The sequence below is a fragment of the Lepisma saccharinum genome, chromosome 7 (assembly GCF_977018435.1).
Source record: "Lepisma saccharinum chromosome 7, izLepSacc3.1, whole genome shotgun sequence".
In the NCBI taxonomy this organism is placed as follows: Eukaryota; Metazoa; Arthropoda; class Insecta; order Zygentoma; family Lepismatidae; genus Lepisma; species Lepisma saccharinum.
The window spans coordinates 16,161,675-16,184,121 of NC_139235.1; the positions used below are offsets into that span (position 1 = coordinate 16,161,675).

General features: G+C 40.6%; 1 protein-coding gene across 4 annotated transcripts in view; it reads left to right on the top strand.

The window, feature by feature from the left end:
- LOC145989744 (cell adhesion molecule Dscam2-like) overlaps window positions 1-22,447 on the top strand; it is a 363,117-nt gene that overhangs the window by 10,575 nt on the left and 330,095 nt on the right. For all 4 annotated transcript variants that reach the window (XR_014441890.1, XM_083125027.1, XM_083125028.1 and 1 more), the window contains exon 2: window positions 15,021-15,182. Coding sequence is in view for 3 of the 4 variants with exons in the window: in XM_083125027.1 (XP_082981153.1) it covers window positions 15,021-15,182 (162 nt within the window). In the remaining variant the exon portion in view is untranslated. The remainder of the gene's footprint in view (window positions 1-15,020; window positions 15,183-22,447) is intronic.

Genomic DNA, 22,447 nt, shown 5'->3' on the forward strand with positions numbered 1-22,447 from the left:
ATAACAGATGTACTTTCTTACAATGCTACAAACTGATACCTTAAAAGTAACACAAGCTGATAATGTATATGTCAGATTAAGATAGTAAGATCAGCGATAGTAAGCTTTGGTTAAGGTTGGCACTGAGGCGGGTGGAGAAGATCGGAACTAAGCTCACTGCAGCGTTGCAAACTCTCTTCAATTTACGAGATGCAACTCGTGCGTTAAGAATTTTTTTCATCGTAAAAACCACTTGCATGTGGCGATACATACTTAACACTTGTCTGCTAAACTAAACACGTTACAGTAATGATTTTACAATCTATGCACAAGACAAAGAGATTCAACAATGCAAGTTATATATTAAGAGACAATTACTGCGCATAAGATTAAACAAAAGATAACTGAATGCGTAAGCCTCGCAGGGTATTTAGCATGCTTTCTTCAACCAAATCTTGTGTGCCAAACTAAATAGGTTACAATAAACTATGCACAACAATATATGTTTCTTGCTTAACAACAATGCACTCAAAATTAGATAAAAGATAAACCAAAAGGGTAAGCCTCGCAGTGCATTTTGCAAGCATTAATAATTATACAGGGTGTATCAAAAAGAATCATCCAATTTGGCAAGTCTATATATCTCAAACAAATAAACATATACAAATATTTTTTTTGCCCATGAAAGTGAAACTCAAAAAGTTTTTGTTGCCTCTTCATAGGTGTTCAATATGCCCCCCGTAAGATACACGGCATATGTCCATACGGTATTCAAATTGTTCCCAAACTGCAGCTAGCATGTCTTCAGTTACAGTTTCCACAGCTGCTGTTATGCGATGTCTCTGTTCATTCATTGTTCTTGGTAACGGAGGCACATAAACGGAGTCTTTTAGAAACCCCCACAAGAAATAATCACAGACAGTCAGGTCAGGTGACCTTGGAGGCCAGTAATGTAACGCTGCATCATTTGGTCCAGTGCGACCGATCCATCGTTGTGGAATTTTTCGATTTAAAAATCCCCGCATATCCCGATGCCAGTGTGGCGGTGCCCCATCCTGTTGGTAGATGAAGTCATTCGAATCAGTCTCCAACTGTGGGAAAAGATAGTACTCAAGCATATCAAGGTAGATTATTCCCGTCACAGTGTTCTCTGCCATGAAAAATGGACCGTACACCTTGGTTCGGGAAACCGCACAAAACACATTCAATTTTGGAGAGTCCCTCTCATGTTATACAACTTCATGTTGTTGTTCCGTTCCCCATATTCTCACATTATGGCGGTTGACCTTTCTACTCAAATGGAAGGTTGCCTCGTCACTAAACACTAAGCGTTGAACAAAACTGTCATCGTCTTCAATCTTGCCAAGAATGAAATTACAAAACTCCATACGTAGTTCCTTGTCGCCTTCACAAAAAGCTTGTAGTAGCTGAATTCTGTATGGTTTCATGTCTAAACGACGACGCAACACACGCCAGACGGACATCGGGGGCATGTTGAGCTGTCGACCTGCACGACGAACGGATTTCTGCGGACTGCGTGTAAAACATTGACGTCATTGACACGTCTGCGTCGGACACTCGGGGGCGGCCCGGTGATTTTCCCTTACACAAACAGCCTGTTTCTCGGAACTGTTCATGCCATCGTCTAATGCTCTGTGCAGTAGGAGGGTCCACACCATACCTAGTACGAAAGTCACGCTGAACAGTTATCACTGACTCGCACTGCGCAAAACGTAGTACACAAAACGCTTTCTGTTGTCCAGATGCCATTTTCACCAGAACTGAAGTGGGCGTTCACCGTGTAAAACTTGAGATATTCTTCTTTCCAACAGTACGTTGTTCACTCACATATCTGAAAAGACAGAAAAGATATATTGTTTAAAATCGGATGATTCTTTTGGTACACCCTGTATATTAAAGAATATTGCGTTCGTGCAGGATCGTTAAATGTGGCGACCACGCAGGGTCGGTACATAATCCAGATCATTCAATCAATCTAGGAACTATTAGTAAATAGGATATGGACTTAACGAAAGGTCGAACTACGTTCGCGGATTTCAACTATAATATGATCCTTTGTGCTAAACGAGTACTTGTTCGTACGGTCAGGATTCGATTCCCTGTGTCGGAACATGGTAGAGGGTTCGGATCTCACTTTAAGCTACAGGTCTGTTGTCTTTTGCCATATATGAACGTGAACATGGACTAGAAACATTTACTTGTTTATTGTACAGGGTTGTCACAAAGTGGGCGTACCCCATTCGACACCACGATGGTAACAGTCGGATTACTTGATATGAACACATACCTGTCTCATTGATTAACAACCTCTGGGACTAATTGGAGGCCCTTCAGAAAAGGTCTTATTCACACTTGCATCGTGAAGTGTGCCAGAATATAGCGCAGAGTTCGGTCTTGCTACGAAATAGGCGGTCTCCATACCGATGTTCTTACCATCAGGTTTAAGCATTCAACCATAAACATCGTAGTGTCAAAAATAAAGGGGGCTACGCAAACTTTGTAACCACCCTGTATATGTGTGTGTATATACACAGCGTTATTCAAATAGAATGGTACAAAAGTAAGGTTAATTTATTTTTAAGTGAAAAGAGATACAACAGCAATTCTGGTGGGAAACAAGACGTAAAATCCGCTAGAGGCGCTACTTGTTGTTGATAGCTAAAATGGCAACAACGAAGGTAGAGCAAGCATATTGCCTCCACGATCCCCAGATCTTACTCAATGCGATTTCTTTTTATGGGGTTTTTGAAGGACACTGTACGTTCCTCCATTACCACAGGACCTGGATAATTTAAAGCAGCGCATCTCTTATCCTCGGTTATCAGCTCCACTGTATATGTTGGAACGCGTCTGGCAAGAAATGGATTATCGTTTTGACATCTGCTGTGTTACCCAGAGTGCTCATATCCAACATTTGTAATTGTCCAGGTAAATTTACAACCTTCCTTTCTTCTTTCCCACCAGAATTGCTTTTGTATCTCCTTTCACTTAAAAATAAATTAACTTTAGTTTTGTACCATTCTTTCTTTAATGACCCTGTATATATATTGCCGTGGGAAGGCCGAGCACACTGACCCAATCAAGGCAGCCATAATAATATAATTCCTCTGGCTAGACAGAATCCAACTTGCAACCAGCGGGTCGCTCTTCCTGATCGAAAGAAAGCTCATCAGAAACACGGCACGTGGCGAGTCGAATAAGTACCCCAGTCATGGGTGTGCAAACGTTCTCGTGGTCCCGCGGTCGACGCACGCCACCGTTCAGGTGCTGACAGCCAACACCTGCTGCCCGGGCCGACTGCCTCGCTCGTGCCGTGGTCGTCACCAAAGTCAGAGACGCCAGAAGGGTCGCTGCCCGATTAGGCGAGTGTGCTTCACAGAGTCAAGGAGGGTTATCCACAACCTGTAAAACCCAGTTGAACATTGTTTTACTGCTACATCCCTAAGTGACATCCCTCGTATTTAGTTAAACCATTGTCACATTACAATACACACACACACACCCCACACACACACCTATATATATATATATATATATATATATATATATATATATATATATATATATATATAAGGGTGCATTACCATGATCATCTTTAAAAAAATAAGGGCCAATGATTCCTTGGCTTTATAGGGCAGCCCAGACGACAACTTTAGGTAAATTTAATGGCGTCTCATGAAGGTTTTTTGGGTTTTCCTCTGCCCAGTATCCGCAGTTCTGTTTATTAACATGCCCGTTTATGTGAAAATGCTGTAACTATAACTCCTGACCGCTTCAAGAATAATTGAATGTGAAAACATGAACGGTCACCATTTGTCCAATACTATTTTCCACAAATAAAAAATTAATGTTTAAGCTTTCTTTTGGTAATAAATTTATCTTTATACAAAAATTGTATGTATTTATTTTAATAGTGTTAAAAACGAAAATATTTCTGAGACACTCCTTATATATAGACAGGTTGTACAGGTGTACATAAAATACGTAATACAGCAGTTTCAACATTTTTTTTATTACGTAGCGATGGGGTATGAGAGCAAATGTTATATTTGATGAAAGAGGAACTATTTGTGCAACTTACATTACAAGTGTTCAATGTCCGATGCCCTGTTAACACGGCATACATCTGTCGGAAGTACATTTCCTAAAACTTGTCTGATGTGGTGAACTGGTTGGCTGAAACAACCTGATTACTCAATTCAGGCAGATCGGAAGTAAATAGTGGAACCACAAGCAAAGAAACCTGCCCAGACACGCAACTCCTGTGCACCGCACTCCCGCGAGGAAGGGAGGGGGAGAGTGAACCACGCTTCTTTATGACTCCAGCTGAACGGAGGAAGGGGAAGCTGCGCGGGGACTTTTTTTTTTCCTTGTGGTTGCTCTATAGTGGTGGCACGTCAACATGGTCTTCCACAAATCCCTAAAGGAAGAAATCACATGGGGTTAGGTCGGGAGAACATGGCGGCCACGGTAGATAACCAGAATGCTTTCTGCTTGGGAATCGCCATTTCTCGACAGTGGTGTTGCTCGCGGCGGTGAGAGAAAAAAAAAGTTCACGGGTACGTTTAGAAATGTATTCGCAGTTCGTATTTCATACAATGTAACATTTGTTCTCATACCCCATCGCTACGAGAAATTTTAAAAATTGTTGGAACTTGTACATTATTGTATCTACACCCAACGGCAAAAGAAACAGTAGGCGAATTCTCCATCACCATTTTAATTCAGTCTGTATTGCACAATATGATGATAATGAATTGAAATAAAGACGCAAATAAGCAGAGGGCAATGCCTGTTTCGCACCAGCATAATTTCATTCCTTAAAACATTACAGGATGTAGAACAAAAAGTAATGAAAATAAGAACGCACAATTTGCCTACCATTAGAGGAGAAGGTCTAAATATGGGCGAAGGTTTAAATATGGGTTTTGGAGTTATTAGCGCTCCCGGGTGCTGCAGCCTGGTAGAGCCTATTGGCAGTGGTTATCTGTCAAGGACAAAGGTTGCGGCGCCAATTCGCAAGAGAAAGTGGTGGTTAGTTTCGACCTTGGACGCTGTTACAGAATTGCGACCTCCCAAAACTTTTTGCAGGTATGTTTTAACTCAGAGTTTTCTGAATTCTCATCTGCTTTGTATAGGTTATGATATTAGCGGTACATAAAACAAATGTGGGCTTTCATAAAGCCATGATTTGTTTGTGAAATATGTACCACAGAGAGCGTAAATAAATTGAAGAAGATAAATAGCATGGTGGTCTAAATATGGGCTATGACGTGAGGTCTAATGTTGAGATCACATTTTCAACAAATATTTGGATGTTTTTCTTAATTTCGATTTTTCCCATTCAGCGTGATTTTCAAAACAACAGATTATTCATAAATATGAATTTTATAATGTTTTAGCAGTAAATGACCGTCTCTTTAAATTTTAATTGTTTTTGTCATATTGCCTCTAGTAGCCCATATTTAGACCACAATTTTGAAATACATCATTTTACCATTTTTTTGGAAATTGCTTCTTTTTAAAAAAATGGAGACCGTCCATACTTTAGCGTGCTATTACATTTAAGTATATATTTCATTGATATGCATTTTAAAGACAGGTGCTTGATATATTATTTTTTTCCTCCGAAAATGACAACATAGAAAGGCGGGGGTCTATATTTAGACCTTTTCCTCTATCTTTGCCGTTACATGTGTAATAAATTACATGGCGGACCAAGGGCCAAGCCTTGTTTTATTGGTTGAGCGTGTCTGATCGCCGCAATTCTCACGCATTCATTGGTCGAACCCTCTCGAATCACTACTTGCGTAGAGACTTGTTTTCGTTTGCTTACTCCAGATATTCCCTGGACATAGTGTATGTACATCAAGCTCATGTACTAAATTTGAAGAAAGTGTGCAGGTTTTGCGCGCGTGCCTTTTTTGTAAGTCTTTGATGCGGATATAGGAAGATCTACACTTGAGAAATGAAGGTATGGTCCGAATATATTATCCCATGAACAAAACACGAATCGTTGCAAGACGCAAATGTTTTAGTAAGCAGGATGGTATGTGGATTATACATGCCTTCCTCTAGTCTCATTAAATCCAATAGAAGGTGACAAATAGTTGTTGCTTGTGATAATATTTACCTCCATCTGTGTCAGCAGGGAAATTGTTGTTGAACCAACAGTTACGTGCAAACAAAAGCACCAGAATCCTTCATATGTGATACAGTAAGTAGTTACTGGAGTTGGTTATGTAAATTTGTACATTAGTTGATTTGATGTTTCCATGAAATTTCCACTTCGTTGTTCCAGATACAGAGAGAGACATATAGAAATATGGAGAGAGAGGGAAAGAGATGTAGTGATAGATGGAGAAAGAGAAGGAGATTGCGTCAGGTGAAACTTGGTCCATATTGGTTTTGCTTTACCGGCCTTTTCAGAGATTCATTAAATTCGATTAACAGCGACAAATTATTGCTCAAATACACAGAGTTTTGAACATGCTTTAAGAATAAATTATGCATTATTCTGACATAGAAAACGTGAAGATCCGTCAAGAATCTTAATCGGGCCGTGGGCTAATGCAGCTCCACATCTGGGTCCTCGGCCAACGTTTGGCGATTAAGACCAATCTCTGGCATGTTGAAGTCGGACACAGCTTGTCGGAATTTCTGTTTTCATTGCAAGTAGTTCGAGCGAAATGAGATTTCTGTGGGAAATAATTCTGGAACCAACTGGAAAGGAGTGTATTCAACACCCAAATCCCTGGAATCGCCTTAGTTCCAGTGTAACTTTTCTTGTCACACACTAGTCTCAAAGTTCCTCGTCTTCTGCTCTTTCCCAACATCTTCACAGTATAACAAACACTCTTACGAGAGACTATGAAGCAATCTGACAGGTAAATGTCCGAAGATTCGTTTCCGAGTAGGGATGATACTAGGGTGAATCAAATACCAGTTGGTTATAATTAAAGTGACGGTGTTCCGAGTGGTACAGCACGGGCTGTAATGAGAGTAGCAGTCTGAAACTTCGTAGATATGCTAATGAAGCAATGCGCTCGCGAATTATGGAAAAACAAGTTCCATTTCTCGCCACCAGGGTAAAAAATGGCGCTGTAAGCAGTCAAAACTTGGTATAGTTACAGGAAAAACACTAAAATCGCAGAAAACAATACTCTTTGTAATAAAATATCGCTACAATTTCACTATTCGAATTACATGAACATTACTAAAGGAAAAAGCAACAAGCGTCACCAACCACAACCAGGGAGCTCACACAATGGTTAGGCAATGTCACCGACTTTGACGTCAGAGTTACGGAAAAATCCACGTTTTGACTGCTTACAGCGCCATTTTTTACCCTGGTGGCGAGAATTGGAACTTTTTTTTTTTTTTTTTTTTTTTTTTTTTTTTTTTTTTTTTTTTTTTTTGCATAATTCGCGAGCGCATTGCTCCATTAGCATACCTACGAAGTTTCAGACAGCTACTCTCATTACAGCCCGTGCTGTACCACTCTGAACACCGTTACTTTAATTATAATCACCTGGTATAAACGGGAATTTATTTTTCATAATTTATTCAAACAAAATAAAAGTGCAAAAAAAGGTAAAGTGCTCCCCTGTGCTTAGCACCACTCCATGAAGGCGTATAGGGGGTGTGGGGATAACGCCCCACACATTCTTGATCCGGTCATGAGTGGGGGTGATGTGATCAGCATCACGCCCCTGACCGCCTTTACCCCCCAGGGTTTCCCCCAGGTACCCATGTTATTCGACTTTTGAAACAAAATACAAATGCAAAACAAAGTCATTACTTTTCTACATAGCTCCCTTGAACTGAAATACACTTTTGCCAGCGGATAGGGAGTTTGACAATCCCTTTGTCCCAGAAAGTTATCGGTCATGTGTGCAGCCAGTTGCACACGAACTCTTCCACTTCTGCGTCATCCTGAAAACGCTTACCTCCGAGTGCTTCTTTCAGGGGTCCAAACAAGTGATAATCACAAGGGGATAAGTCTGGACTGTATGGAGGATGTTCAAGAGGTGTCCAATGAATTTCGTCCAGTTTGTCACGTGTTGCACCAGCTGTTTGAGGTCTGGCGTTGTCATGAACACCTCTGATGGGTGTACCACGTCGTTTGGTCCGATAAGCAGCCTTAACAATTTCCAGGAGTTGAAAATAGTAAGCAGCATTTACTGTTCTTCTTTCATGAAGATAATCAATAAAAATTACACACCTGAAATCCCAAAAACCTGTGGCAAGAAACTTCCGAGCTGATGCGTGGCTTAAATTCCCGTTTATATTTGATTCACCCACGTATCAAAATGACACGACACGAGATTTGGCAGAGAATTGTAAACATTTATGTCACCAAAATCTCATGTACACACAAATGCAAACCAACAAAAGGTGAGAATGGAATCTGCCGATCGAGATGGTAATGTTCGTCGACTCAAATCACAAGCTATTCGATTCCGTGTTGAATTTTTTTTCTCCCCCAAGCAATTTCAGGCCAGAGACAAGGAACTAAACAAGCGGGGAAAGGCCCCCCCTCTACCAAACGCATCGCTTCGTCCGAAATTGAAATGCAGATTTCCAGTATGTTGGTTCAACTGGAGATAGTGTTCGCTTTCTCAAGAACTGAAAAGAGAGGAAAGGGTTGCGTTTGCACTGGGAGAGAGGAAGATAGGAGAAAGGTAGAGGACAGAGGGAGGGGATACAGAGTAGAAGAGAGGAAGAGAAGAAAAAAGAGAGGCAGAGAGAGAGAGAGAGAGAGAGAGAGAGAGAGAGGAAACACCTCCCTGTTATTCTCTCCTTCTCGATCTATCTATAGTGCCTCCCCGATGGCGCAGCAGTAGCGCCGTCGCCTTGTAATCAAGGGGTCCCAGGTTCGATACCCGGTGGAGGCACATAGTGGTTTGGATCCCACTTTAAACTGAATGTCCAGTCCCGATTAGCCTTACTGTGCATAACGTGGACTTAAAACGCCAACTCAACAACTCTATCTATCTATCTATCTCTTGCTTTCTGTGTCACTACATACATCTATTTAGGTTGCGTAATAGTAGTTTCTAAGGAGAGAGAAAAGGGAGGAAGATTTATTTTCATTCTCATGTTACTCTTTTCCTCCCTCGCCGGCCTCCGTGGCAAAGTGGTTAGCACAGCGCCTATTTGTCATGAAGTTGACTCAATACAGCAACTCAACCAATTAAATCAATATACAGGGTGTACCAGAAAATATAGAGGGTGTAACGGTGGAAAATACACAATAGTAGAAACAAAAAAAGTCTCAGTAAAAATGGGGTCACAAATGCGAGATAATTTGCGAGTGTATGGTTACAATCCACCACTGATTTCAACACTACATGTGGAGACGACTACAGTCTTGCATCCAGATGCAAGGGCGACATTTTGGACACCTCCTGTAACAGGTACGCGTGTAATTGTAACTGTAGCATGTAACATACTGTACAATAGTCCTTGGTAATAAAAACAACAGTAATGTCTAGCGAGGTGAACCTTTTCAATCTGTTATTTGCTACTAAGTAGGACCATGACACCTCACACGTGAAAAGCATACGATGTGTACAAACAATCAAGTCGGTGGCGAATCATAGCCATACATTCGCAATAATGTCACAAATAGTTTGTTTGCATCTCCGTGTTTACTGAGATTTTTTTTGCTTTCTACTATCATGTACTTTTCATAGTTTCAGTTTGGACTATCCCTTCTGGTACACCCTGTATATACCAACTGCAAATGAAGATTTGGACCCGTCCATGATTTATGAATTCATTTGATCTTTTAACTTGGCTTTTCTTCCACTATTGGCTAATCGCGAAGATGAGGATGATATGATGAAATTGATGGATTCGAACTTGGGAACTTGACGTCGCAGCACGTTTTGTTAACCACTCTGCCACGGAGGTTGGCATTTTCACGTCTTCAAGTCAACTATGATCCGTTCTATTTGTCCCGAGAGGACTCGCCTAAATATTCTTAACCGGAAAAGTAAATTTAATTTGACAAGTTACATTCTTATGGCTTCTGTAAACAGTGTTCATTCTTGGAATTTGCTATCCCATACTTCAAGCTTTTCGCACTCATCTCCAGGAATGAGAAGGGTAACTAATTGCAATTAGAACGTCTGTTGACACGGTGAAAAATGTACGGAACGCTTCGGGTGGAAAGCTGGATTTAAATTTTGAAAGAAGGCATCTGGCAATCCCATTAGCTCTGTTTGCCTATTGTGGAAAGTAGGATTAAAATTTTATTAATTCCGTTCTGCAAGAACTTCTTTGTCTAGTGTAGTCACTTGGTCTTTTTGAATACAAAAGCTTGTTTAAGCGGGGGATTTTGCAGAAAAGTTGTACTTGCCTTTACATGTATTTGCCGGCCCCCTGACGGAGTGATTAGCGCATCGCGCTACGACGCAAGGGTTCCCGGGTTCGAATCCCAGCCCGGGCATGGATGTTTGTGAGTGTTCATTCGTCAATTTCACCATGTCATAACTCATCCCCATCTTCCCAAATTAGCCAAGAGTGGTACAAAAAGCGAAGTGAGATAAAGCAAATCTTGGCGTGCCAACGCGTCCAGCTACATCAGGGATCAGAGCTCGACTGAAGGCTCCCGTGGCACGTAAATGGTTCATGGAACACATCACGTGACCTGGAGGCCGCCAGCCATTGGCTGCGGTCCCCGAATCAGATGGAGGCGACTGGCCGCATCTGCTTTATTATTGTCTGAATACACAAATACAGCATGAAATTTACAATGTTTGTATGCCACGTGTGCTAGATACAATAAATCCTCAACGTGACATACTCGACGTAATAAACATTGCACAACTGACATCACAAAATAAAAGTACATGATGAGAAGATAACATAAGTAATGCCACGAGTGCGGCTAAGATTGCCATATGAAGTATGGGATAGTCGTCGTGCCACACATAAGAAAAAAGCACTGAACCGTCCTCAAACACTCCTGCAATGCTTCTCGGGGTTGCATCCGTGTACAGGGAGATATCATGTGCAAACTGTTCAAGCGACATGAAAGGACGAGAGGCCACATTTCAGGGCTCCCTGTAACAAGGTGTAGGTACACGATCTCAAAGAACATATTTTTATTTTCATAACTTAGTGTCGATTTTCTGCTTTTGGTTAATACCGGGTGTTCCGCTTAGGACTATAATAAAATAAATTATGTTTTCTTTACTTGCAGTGATTTATTTCCAAAACTCTAGCATACGTACATAAACTCAGAGAGTATTGTTACATAAATGCGCTTAATTGGTGGTACGCCAAATGTCTAGATGGTATTCTACATCAACCCATATGCTCTCTAGTATTTGTAGCGACACATTGTCGAGTGCAGAATGAATCCTTTCGCGTAAGTCTGGTAGACCCCGAACCTTTGTAACCTAAACTTTGTCCTTAACGAAACTCCACAAGAGAAATTCAAACACGGTAAGATCCGGTGACCGTCTTGGCCACGCCATGAACCGAGATACTCTTCCAATCCATCCTGCTTTGAAGCGGACATCGAACAAACATCGGACTTCTATGGCAAAATGGGATGGAGCTCCATCATGCTGGAAGATTGTTCCTTCTGGAAGTTGAGGCACAGCCTATTCCTTTAACATGCCCATGCATAGATTTCAATTCTGCACGTGCCAAATTACAAAACACTTTCGTTTGTGTAAATAACATGGTGACTGACGCCGTCTCGGCAGTTTGACCGTCTCTGTAGCTCCTGCACATGCAGAGCCTGCCATGCCGCACTGTCTTTAATATTTTTAAATTTACTCTTCATAGTGATAAGCGGAACGCCTTGTAGTTTAACGTTATGTATGTATGTATGTACATGTAGATATTTATATTTCTCAATTTCTTTCCTTGTCTCTTTCTCTATCTTGTCCTCTCTATATCTCTTCTCTCTGTTTCTATTTCTATCTTTCTTATATATATATATATATATATATATATATATATATATATATATATAAGAAAGGAGGGCCACAAGGTTAAATAAAAAGTGAAAGAGGAGAGAGGAAACACTCACCGGACGCAGAAAAAATTCAAATTTTCGTGATGGTATGTCACATCTTCAGGAGTAGAGACACGTTGTAGTACTTGGTGACAAGAAGGAAGGGTAAGCATGATCTGCAGTGTTTCCAGGTCCCGAAAAAAAAGTGTTGACAGTGCCACAAAAAAATATATAGATGGTTCTTTCGCCAGGCTTGTCGAAAACTGTGAGTGGTGGGGGGGTTGGTTTGGGAAAGGTGGTGGTGAGGGTTAGGATAGGGGATGAGGGGCGTTACTGGGTGGCCTTGCTCAGGCCTGGGGGTGTGGTTGCATTCATGGTCGATATGTAGGCCCTCTCTTATCTTCTACGTATTGAGGTGTTGGTGGATTTGGGCAAGGAGTGGACGATCGCTACCTGGAAGCAGTCATTAAAAGGAATATTGTGGTGATTGGTGTGAATGGCAACAGCAAAGTCCAGGTTTTGAGTAGAGGAGCGGTGGTTGTTGATGTGGAGGTTCAGGGCTGTGCATGTTTCCCCCAGGTAGAAGCTCCCACAGATGTTGCACGTGAGGATATAAATTAGGTTAGAGCTGTTGCAGGTTCCTTTGGGGTAGAGGGTGAATTTGCCGGTGGCAGTGTGGATCTGGAGGGTGCGGGAGGTGACAAATATGGGGCAGGTTTTGCACCTTGGGCGGTTGCATTTGTGGGCAGGTGCGAGTTGATTGTGAGTAGGTGGAGGAGAGGTTTGAGAGATTGGGTCTCCAGGAACTCTTTCTCATCCCCATCCTATGCCAACCTGTTCATGGGCAAAGTTGAAAAAGAGTTCCTGGAGACCCAATCTCTCAAACCTCTCCTCTGGCTCCGTTTCATCGATGACATCTTCATGCTTTGGACGCATGGAGAACCTTCCATGACCACCTTCCTAGACAAACTTAACCACTTCAGCTCCATCAATTTCACCTGGACTCACTCCACCAACCAAATCACCTTCCTGGATGTGGATGTGCACATGAAGGAAGGACATTTGGAAACCTCCATCCACATCAAACCTAGGTATAGACAAAAAACGAGAAATAGATATATAAGAAAGTTTTCTAGCATTTATTCGCTAATTTGAGATCAAAGCATGCTAAATTTAATGATAACTTCAAATGTAATTGATTCCCAAATTCACAACACATACTAAATAGTTATTAGAGAAGATTATTCTCTTTCTTGTGTATAAGACGGCCGTTAAATTATCATAAAATCGTTCTAAGTGCAAATGCGTTGTGTAACTTTGAGGTTCATAACTTTGCTGTTTTTCATTATCTCTAATCCATGTTTGCTTGCCTGTTTTTGCTTACTGCATCACTGTGTGTTAACCAAAACCCACTTTCCAGCACAGGAGAAAATTAATGCAACACTTTCTAATTGGTTCCAATCTCGCACAAAACAGCTATCACTGGAGGATTAATGTAAATGAAGGAAACTGCTGCTAAAACACACGCGTACACACAGCGAGGGGGTGAAAGAGTTCGAGAGAGAGAGAGAGAGAGAGGCAAGGCAGAGAAGGAGACAAGGAAGGAAAGAGAGAAATAGAAATATATATGTGTAGAGAGAAAAGGGAGAGATTGAGAGGGCAAGATAAAGAATGAGACAAGGAGAGAAAGAGAGAAATAGAAATATGAGAGATATAGAGAGGGCAAGATAGAGAAAGAGACAAGGAGAGAAAGAGAGAAATAGAAATAGGGAGGAGAGATATAGAGAGGGCAAGATAGAGAAAGAGACAAGGAAAGAAAGATAGAAATAGAAATAGAGAGAAGAGATATAGAGAGGGCAAGAGACAAGGAAAGAAATTGAGAAATATAAGTATCTATAGAGAGGAGAGAGCTATATGTAGGGCAAGAGAGAGAAAGAGAAGGAAAAAATGAGAGAAACAGAAATAAATATAAAGAAAGAGGAGAAGGAAAGGGAGAGAATCAAATAGAAGACAGAGAAAAAGATAAATAAAGAAGAAGAGAGAAAGAGAAGAGAAAGAAACAGGACAAAAAAGAGAGAAAGATAAAATTAAAAGAAGATAAAATAAAAAGAATTAAGTGGAGAGGAGAGATAAGAGAGAGAAAGAAGGAGAAATAAAGAGAGAAATATAGAGACAAGGACAGAGAGGGGAGAGAGAGAGATGGGGAGAGATAGAATATTTTAATTTATTGATACTGCAAATAATGTAGAACAATAAAACTGATTTTTGCTCTCAAGATACACACATAAAAAAGCTATTGGGGTTACCACAATCTTCATTTTACAATTGAAGACTGGCTTCCCGTCTTGGGCGCTGTGCTCTTTGAACCCACGTCGTCTGCTATTGTGGCAGGAAGACAACCCAAATTATGCCTCTTAGCTTATACGTAATTCATGTTACCTGCGAGAGGTTAACATTAGCAGGTCCAAGGTATGATCCATTCCGTGTTGGACTAAGGCACTTTGTTCCCATGTATTGTTCACGTAGTTACCTATTTGGGACTGACAAGGGTTACAGTTTAGAGGGCAAATTTAGCTATTTCAATTTTTAAAAAGAATTTAAAAGTCTGTTTTGCAGGTACAGAATCACAATATTATTAGAAAGGAGAAATAGTTTAGAGGGTAAGGATCACGTTGGCCCAAGAGTGGAACTTTCGTTTCCCTTTCAAAATATGATGTCAAACAATTATGTTAAAGTGAATATTTGAGTGATTCATACACTGTACGACTGTACACATTAATAACAATAAGTATTTTTATATGTTCCTTACTCAAAATAAAATCTTTTATCAGGGAGACTCATCTGGCACTCTTGGTTCAGCTATATTGTTGAAAGAAACAACTAAGTAGTTTTGTCTCGCTAACAATCAACAATCGGTATCTATTGTTGAGAAATGTAACCATGGTTCTGCTTTATACGTGAATGAATGATTTGATATGCTTTTCTGGATACTAAATATCCGGTTAACAAATATAACGACAGCCATTTTTTTTTTCCTTTCCAGTTGTGACGCAGGCGTACAATGTGGAGGCGCAAGCGTTGCCAGCAATTCGCGGATGTTCGACGTTGTTGCGGTGCGTGGTGCCAAGCTTCGTGAAGGAGTTCGTCCGGGTGCTCTCCTGGGTGCAGGAACCAAGCATATACATCTATCCTACCCTTCAAGGAGGTAAGCTCTATCTTTAAATCGAATGTATTTACATTGCGAGCGAATTTGCAGCGGATATTTCGAACATGGTTGCCTCCATGGACGCCCGCAGAGGTGGCCACCCCCGAGATGTCTGGAAAGAGTTAATGTAAATGGAATGGTGAGATTGTAGAGGTATTTTATAAGAAAAAGGGTAAAAGTATGGTATAGTGAAAACACATTTCACTCGTTTATTTCCTACTTATTTACATTTGTACTTACCTGTTATGCATAGCGGAACATTTTTGAACGTGGGATTTTGCTTTTTTCACTGAAAAAAGCGTAATTTTTCACATTACGAGTATTTATTGTTAGTTGCTAATTCGCTTTCGTTACACACAATATGGCGGGCAAACCTTGACTCACGTTGTCTATCGTCAGCTGATATGCAGTGTTTCCAAACATATTAACCGAAAAATGCCGCACAAACTATTCACAGAAGGTTTTTAAGCCGAAATAGATCCACAAACCATTCACCGAAGGTTAGGTTAGGTTCAGTTAGGTTAGGCAAACAGAAAATTAAATTGGAAAAACAAAACCCGCTCAGACGTCATCTTGTAAAACTACCGCGTGGTTGCTACACTGACAGGGGGTTACATAATCTAACTCACAGAACATTTGATTCACGTAGTCGACGGTAATGGTGGCAAGAGCTATCGTGCATCGGAGATACATTAATGTGGAAAAATACATGATTTACCGGCCGAATAAGTTGAACGAAGGGAGAAAACACTTCCCCGAGCTTCCAAAAGTCTACAGAAACTCATTTCCGTAAGTAGTTTCTCCTGTAAATTTGAAGAAATGTGTTTTCAGTATACCATACTGTTACCAGAAAAAGTATTGTTTTCTGTGACTTACAGGCCGTAAGTTACAGCAACTATTATTATTATTGTTATTTGAAGTAGGGTTACATTTAAGCTTACAATCTATTTTACACTGATTATCTAAATACAAAAAAATAGCTTTTTGTCCTTAATGTTAAGTATACAGTTATACAAACTGTATATAGATATACACAATATCGAAATTACAAATTTATGTAATTTAAAAAGAACATAAGTAGTAGTAATATAATAATAATAATAATAATAGAAAAAACAATAATAGCAGTAATAATAATAACAAAGGTTTCTGTGACTCTGCCCCTCCTGAGAAAATATCCTGCGGACCCCCTTGGTTGCCACATACGGTCAGTGGCTGTATGTATGTATAACATGCATATGTATTCTATATGTGTATAGTAGAAGATATAAATAACTCTTTCTTTCTCTCCTCCCATACCTCTCTCTTTTGCGGCTATTTCGACCCTTACCATCAGAAACCAAATGTTTTTGCCACGTGTTCTCCTTTTGGAATGATTTCATGTTGGTCAGCAATGGATCTACACCGGGATATATGCATATAGTCACGGACGCTTCTGGGTCGTAAATGGAGAAATAAAGCGTGAAAGAGTGGATTTTTGCGAGAGGTTGACTTATGGTTTGTGGAGGAAAGCTCAATGAATTGACACCCTGTACCCCTTTACTACACATAGTGTATTATTTATATACAATATCTACAATTGCAAGGAAGAGTCACGACATCTAATGAAATAATTTGTTACGCCTCTGCCTAACTAATACAACATTTAAAATGTTAAAATAATATTATAACTTCGACTCTGTTATGACTCATAAGTCTAGTGGTTATTGACTAACCTGTATATTTCTTTTCGCTTCTAGTAGGTGTTTGGAGAGATGGTAGGTGTATGTATGCTGATTAAAAGTCTATGGTTTTCGTTTCATCGGATTTGATTGCGAAGATGCGGATGGGTGATGAAATTGATTCATGAACACTCATAAACACCCATGCCCAGGCTGGGATTCGAACCCGGGACCCCTGGCGTCGTAGCGCGATGTGCTTACCACTCCGTCACGGGGGCAGGTTTCATTGGACTTCGACTAGTGTAATTCAAGAAAGGCTTTTAGAGGTTAATATTGTTATTACCCGATTCAGTGTTTTCTTTTTAAGTGATAATAAAATGGAACTAACATCAGTGGAAGCTATTTTTAGTTTTGACTGACAAGAAATATATAAGGTAGTGTCGATGCTTATGACATTTCATCCACTGCGTTATGGTTTATCCCACAATTGAGGTGTCTGGGGAATCTGTGGAGCGGGGCACGCATAACGGCAGAGAAAGGGAGAAAGCGAGTGCGCGGAGCAATGCAGTGAGCGCTCCTATAAGCGGCTGGTAGCTGCAACCGAGTTTTCCCCTTCATATACTCATTTCTCCTCTCACGCGTTCATTGACCGAGACATCTCGAGTCACTACTTGCGTTGAGACTTGTTTTCGATCTCTTGCTCCATAGATTCCCGCGACAGAGTGCAGTTGTTTTCAGCGAAAGTTAAACTCCGTACCAGCTAACTGTAGACCAGGCGAACGAGAACAAGTCTCTGCGCAAGTAGTGACGTGAGACGGCTCCACCAATGAACAGTGAGAGAAACGGGATTGTGTAATGGGCGACGGGAGTTACTCTTTCTCTCTGTAAGCGTTGCAAACTTTTGAAAAGGATAATACCGAAAGCACATGGCAAACGCACCGTATATTTGTCTCCAGGTCCGTACGCTTGGTTTAAGAATTTCTTAGGGAAATATTAGGGATAAAACTGCAAGAGCAAATTTTCACAAGCCGTGCATTTAGCATACGGACTAAGGTCTGGACCGTACGGTTGGCAACGCTGCGCTTTCACCCGATTTTCCGCCTCCTCCTCTGCCGATATGCTCGGCTCTGCTATACAGTTATCTGGGAAAGGGTAGTTTTCTTCAGTGATGAAGTGGAGTAACATAACAAATTATACAGAATCTATTACAATCACTTGAAATATTCACATTAAGTTAAAGTCATTGCTGTACCTGGATATTCACAGAGAACGGTAAACTAATTAATTAACGCAAAGTAACATGTGACGAATTTGAGTAAATATAAACAAAAGAGGCAACACTGCTTTCTAAACGATATCGTCAATGTACATCGTCCAGGTTTCAACCAAAGCTCATTGTCACGGAAGTTTCAAGGGACCAACTTTGATTGCTCATTGTTTCGAACTTTGTCCCCTTTCACCATGGTCCTCCTTTGGCATTGTTCTGTGAAGATTCGTGTCCACAGGACGTTAATTCGTCCACGCCAGCCTCTTTGTTACCGTTTTCCATAGAAAGCAGCGCCGCCTCTCGAGTAATTGAACAACGCTTCTCGCTACAGCATTACTTATTCTTAGGGTGTCCGTGGACACTAGCCAAGATTCTAACGAGCCTCTGTTGTATGCTTCATTTAGAGACCACCAATGTAGGTTAGAATCTCGAATTATACTTCTTAGTAATTTTTATGGTTGTTATATTATCGCATCCATGTTGGTAATGCATTGGATTCAAGTGGCAAATTTTGAGGACATTTACTAAATTTAGGATTATACATAAATTCCACAACTCTGGATAGATCAGACCCAAATACATTGCATATTTTGTACAGTTATTCATCAACTTATGTTTTAGTGAACCTGAGCAAAGATAGAATAAAGACTGGGAGAAAGAGAGAGATGAAAAGGATAGATAATCAGGAAAATAAGAGCGAACGCAAGAGAGAAATGCAATAAATGAAGAGCGGGGAATAGAAGAAACAGATAGAGAAATAGAAAGGAGGACAGATGGAAACAAAGAAAAAGAGATATATAGAAAGAACGAGAGAGAGAAAGGAGACAGAGAACGATGGAAAATAGAAGAAAAAGAAAAATAGAAACAGAAGATGAAAAAGAGGGAAAGAGGGGGAGAAAAAGAAAAGGAGACACATGACACATGGAGAGGAAGACAGAGAGAGAGAGAGAGAAATAGAAAATAGGAGAGATCTAGGAGAGAGAAAAAGTTAGAACGAGGGAAAATGAAAAGAGAGAGAAACAGGAAAGAGGAAGAGAATGAAGATAAGAAAGAGTAGAAAGAGGCAAGAGGAAAGATAAAGAGAGGAAGAGGTATAAAGCAAAGATGATAAATATAGAAAGAATGAAAGAGGAAGTGAAGAAAGGGTTATGAACAGAAGCTGAGAGAAAGTTAGAAAAAGAGAAACAGAAGAAAGAGAGATAAATGATGGAAAAGGGAAAGTGAGAAGAGAGAAAGGCAAAAAGAGGAAAGAAAATATGGAAAGAATGAGGCAGAAAACAGGACGCAAGTTTGAAAGTCGGACGTGGGGGTGGTCTTAGCATACACAACCTCCAAAGCACAGTCCATTAAATTAAGCCCGCCCATGACCCTATCGGAACGATATTCAGTGTCGGCGCCACTGGCTGACTACTTAGCCAGCCAGCTTAATGGAAAGTATGGATGTCCACTAGAGGCAAAAATACAACACAACAAATCGGAAAGGACCATCCTTGGTAGAACTTCCCATCGCCTTGGATCAATGAACCTCTGGAGCGAAACCCCAGCAACCAAGTATCCGGTTACTTATTGAAGACCCGCTGACTTTCCAAGTTTAATAACTTGTTGCGGCGACAGGAGTTCTTGGACGAAGGATGAATGGGACAGCTTTGGGGAGGGAACCCGTAGGAAGGCGTCGCGCGTAGGGGGTCCTTGCATTGAAGAACGGACGCGGGACTCATTTTCTCCATGAAAGAGAACGCGTTGACCAAGGAAGGAAGTTCATTTAGCGGTTCTTTGGCGATTTTTTTCTTCTTTCGCACTCCTGCCAAAGCCATTCGATTTCCTCTTCCATTCTGCGCAGCGACTTCGCGGCTCACTCTGAAATGGACAGCTCGAAAAGACGACTCCAGGAGAAAGGAACCAATTTAAAACTTTCTGTTTTGCACCTTTTCTGGCAGGAAATAGTACAGGTTCATTGTGGAGTTTCCTGGAGGGAGAGTTCAGTTTCGTGAGGCTGTAATGGTTGTGTGAAATTGCATCTAAATTGTGTGGTCTTATGGAAGAAGTGAAGTTAGTTCGCTGCTCTTCGCCGATGGAGGAATTACTCCCTGGAGCACTTGTTCCCACTTCTCTAGGAAGAAGCTCTTGGTTCAGGAAATGTGTTTTCAATACTCTTCCTTTGATTTTTCGTGTGTTTGGGAACTCAATTCACTGGTAGATTTTGTCAGGTCGTTTGGTTGAATGAATGATTGATTTGGTTTATTTTACTTCGCTTTTCTGCCACTGGATAATCGCAACGGTGAAGATGAGTGATGATATGAAACTGATGAAGGGTTACTCACAAAGAACACCCGTGCCCAGGCCGGGATTCGAACCCGAGACCTCTAGCCTCGTAGCGTGCTGTGCTAAGCAGTTCGTCACGGAGGTCGAATCCGGGAATTTGACTAATGTTACTTTCCACAGCAGAAAGTCTGAGCTGGGAGATTTGTTTCATAAGTTTATGCTATAGTCTAATATATAATAAGTAGACTGAGAATTTATCCTATATGCTTCTTTTTATCTTATTGGCAAGAAAATGTAGCTTTTTGCATTCAAAAACCCTTTCAGGCCATTTGTGAGAGGTATACATGAATTTGTAGTGGTCTTTTTTAAATTTTATTTTAGTCATAATTGCATATTTAAAATATAACAGCTTTATGGGTGCCTAGTTTGGGAAAATAATAAAAAATTCACTAATTTTAGTGCCTAATTTGTATTTTTCTGTTGTTTTTGCCTGCCTATTTTGAACGTTTTAGTGCCTATCGATCCTCACTCTGGCTATAAGCCCTTATCTTCCCTTACTTTCCTAATGAGAATGTGACCACGGATAGTGCAGGTAATATAGGCACGGAAAAATATCATATTGAGGTGTAACCACGTATTTTGATTACACTCAATCATGGACGTCCGCAGGATTTTTTCCAGGGAGGGGCAAACAAAGCACATTGTCTTCAACAAAAATGTTGTTCCCTAAAAATATTGCTTAAATTTGAATTTATGCAATAATTAACACACATTATTGTGGCTAAAATGAAATTACATATGTGAAATACATAATTTTTGGTTGACTTTCATTTTCCAGGGGGGGTCACGGCCCCCTCTTACCCCCCTTCCGGACGCCCATGCACTCAATCATTAATAAAGTTGCGAGAATTATTTAAATGTGTAATTATGAAACATTTGTTTTCTTAAGCGCGGGGATTTTATTTCTAAAATACACTGCTGGACAAAAAAACTGGACACTTGCATTTTTTGTGATAACGCATAAATTCTGATCCGAAGGCTAACTAAAGGTTGCAGAAATTATTGGAAATAAGAAAACCTGAATATATTTAACAGAAGGCAAATTAAAATTTATTGTTAATAAGATAAATGAGAACAAAAACGAAAGTTACAGAAAACTACCAAAGAAAAAGAGAAAAGGAAATCTTACCAATATATTTTTTTTAATATTGTTAACTGGTACTGGTGGGGTATATAAGCTGTCTAGTAGTGGGTGTTACCTCCTCTGGCATCAATTCCAGCTTGTAACCGCCGTGGCATACTTCGAATAAGGTTGGGAATCACTTCTTGGTCCAATTGCTCCCATTCTTCTTGAATAGCAAGTCTTAGATCTTCAATTGTTTCTGGAACTATTGCGCGGTTTCTGATATGTCATTTCAGTTGATCCCAGACGTGCTCTATCGGATTTAGGTCCGGACTTTGTGGTGGCTATTCTAATCGCGTAATCGCAACTTCGTCCAAGTACTCCGTGACAATATTCGCAATGTGAGGACGCGCATTGTCATGCATAAAAACAAAGTCCGGGCCTATGAATGGTGCATATGGTACTACATGATCTGCCACACATTCTGATATATATCTGCAAGCTGCCATTGCCCCATTCTCTACAAGAACCAAATCTGTACGTCCTTGTAAAGAGAGACCTCCCCAGACCATGACACCACCGCCTCCAAAGGGTGTTATTTCAACGAAACAACATTGTGCATAATTCTCATTAGGACTTCGATACACATGTTCACGCCCGTCTGATGAACGTAGGTTGAATTTTGACTCATCGGAGAATAAAACCTTTTCCCACTGCTTCACATTCCAATGTAAGTGTTTTGTAGCAAATTCCAGTCTTCACTTCCGGTGACGTGCTAACAACCTGTGACCTGAAGCCGGCCTCCGAGATGATAAACCACTTTCATTCAGTCTTCTACGAACTGTTCGTGAAGAAACCACAGCTCTATGAACATTTCTCAAACGCTGTGCCACAATATTTGTAGTCGTATGACGGTCTCTTAAGACTATGATACGCATTAAACGATCTTCCC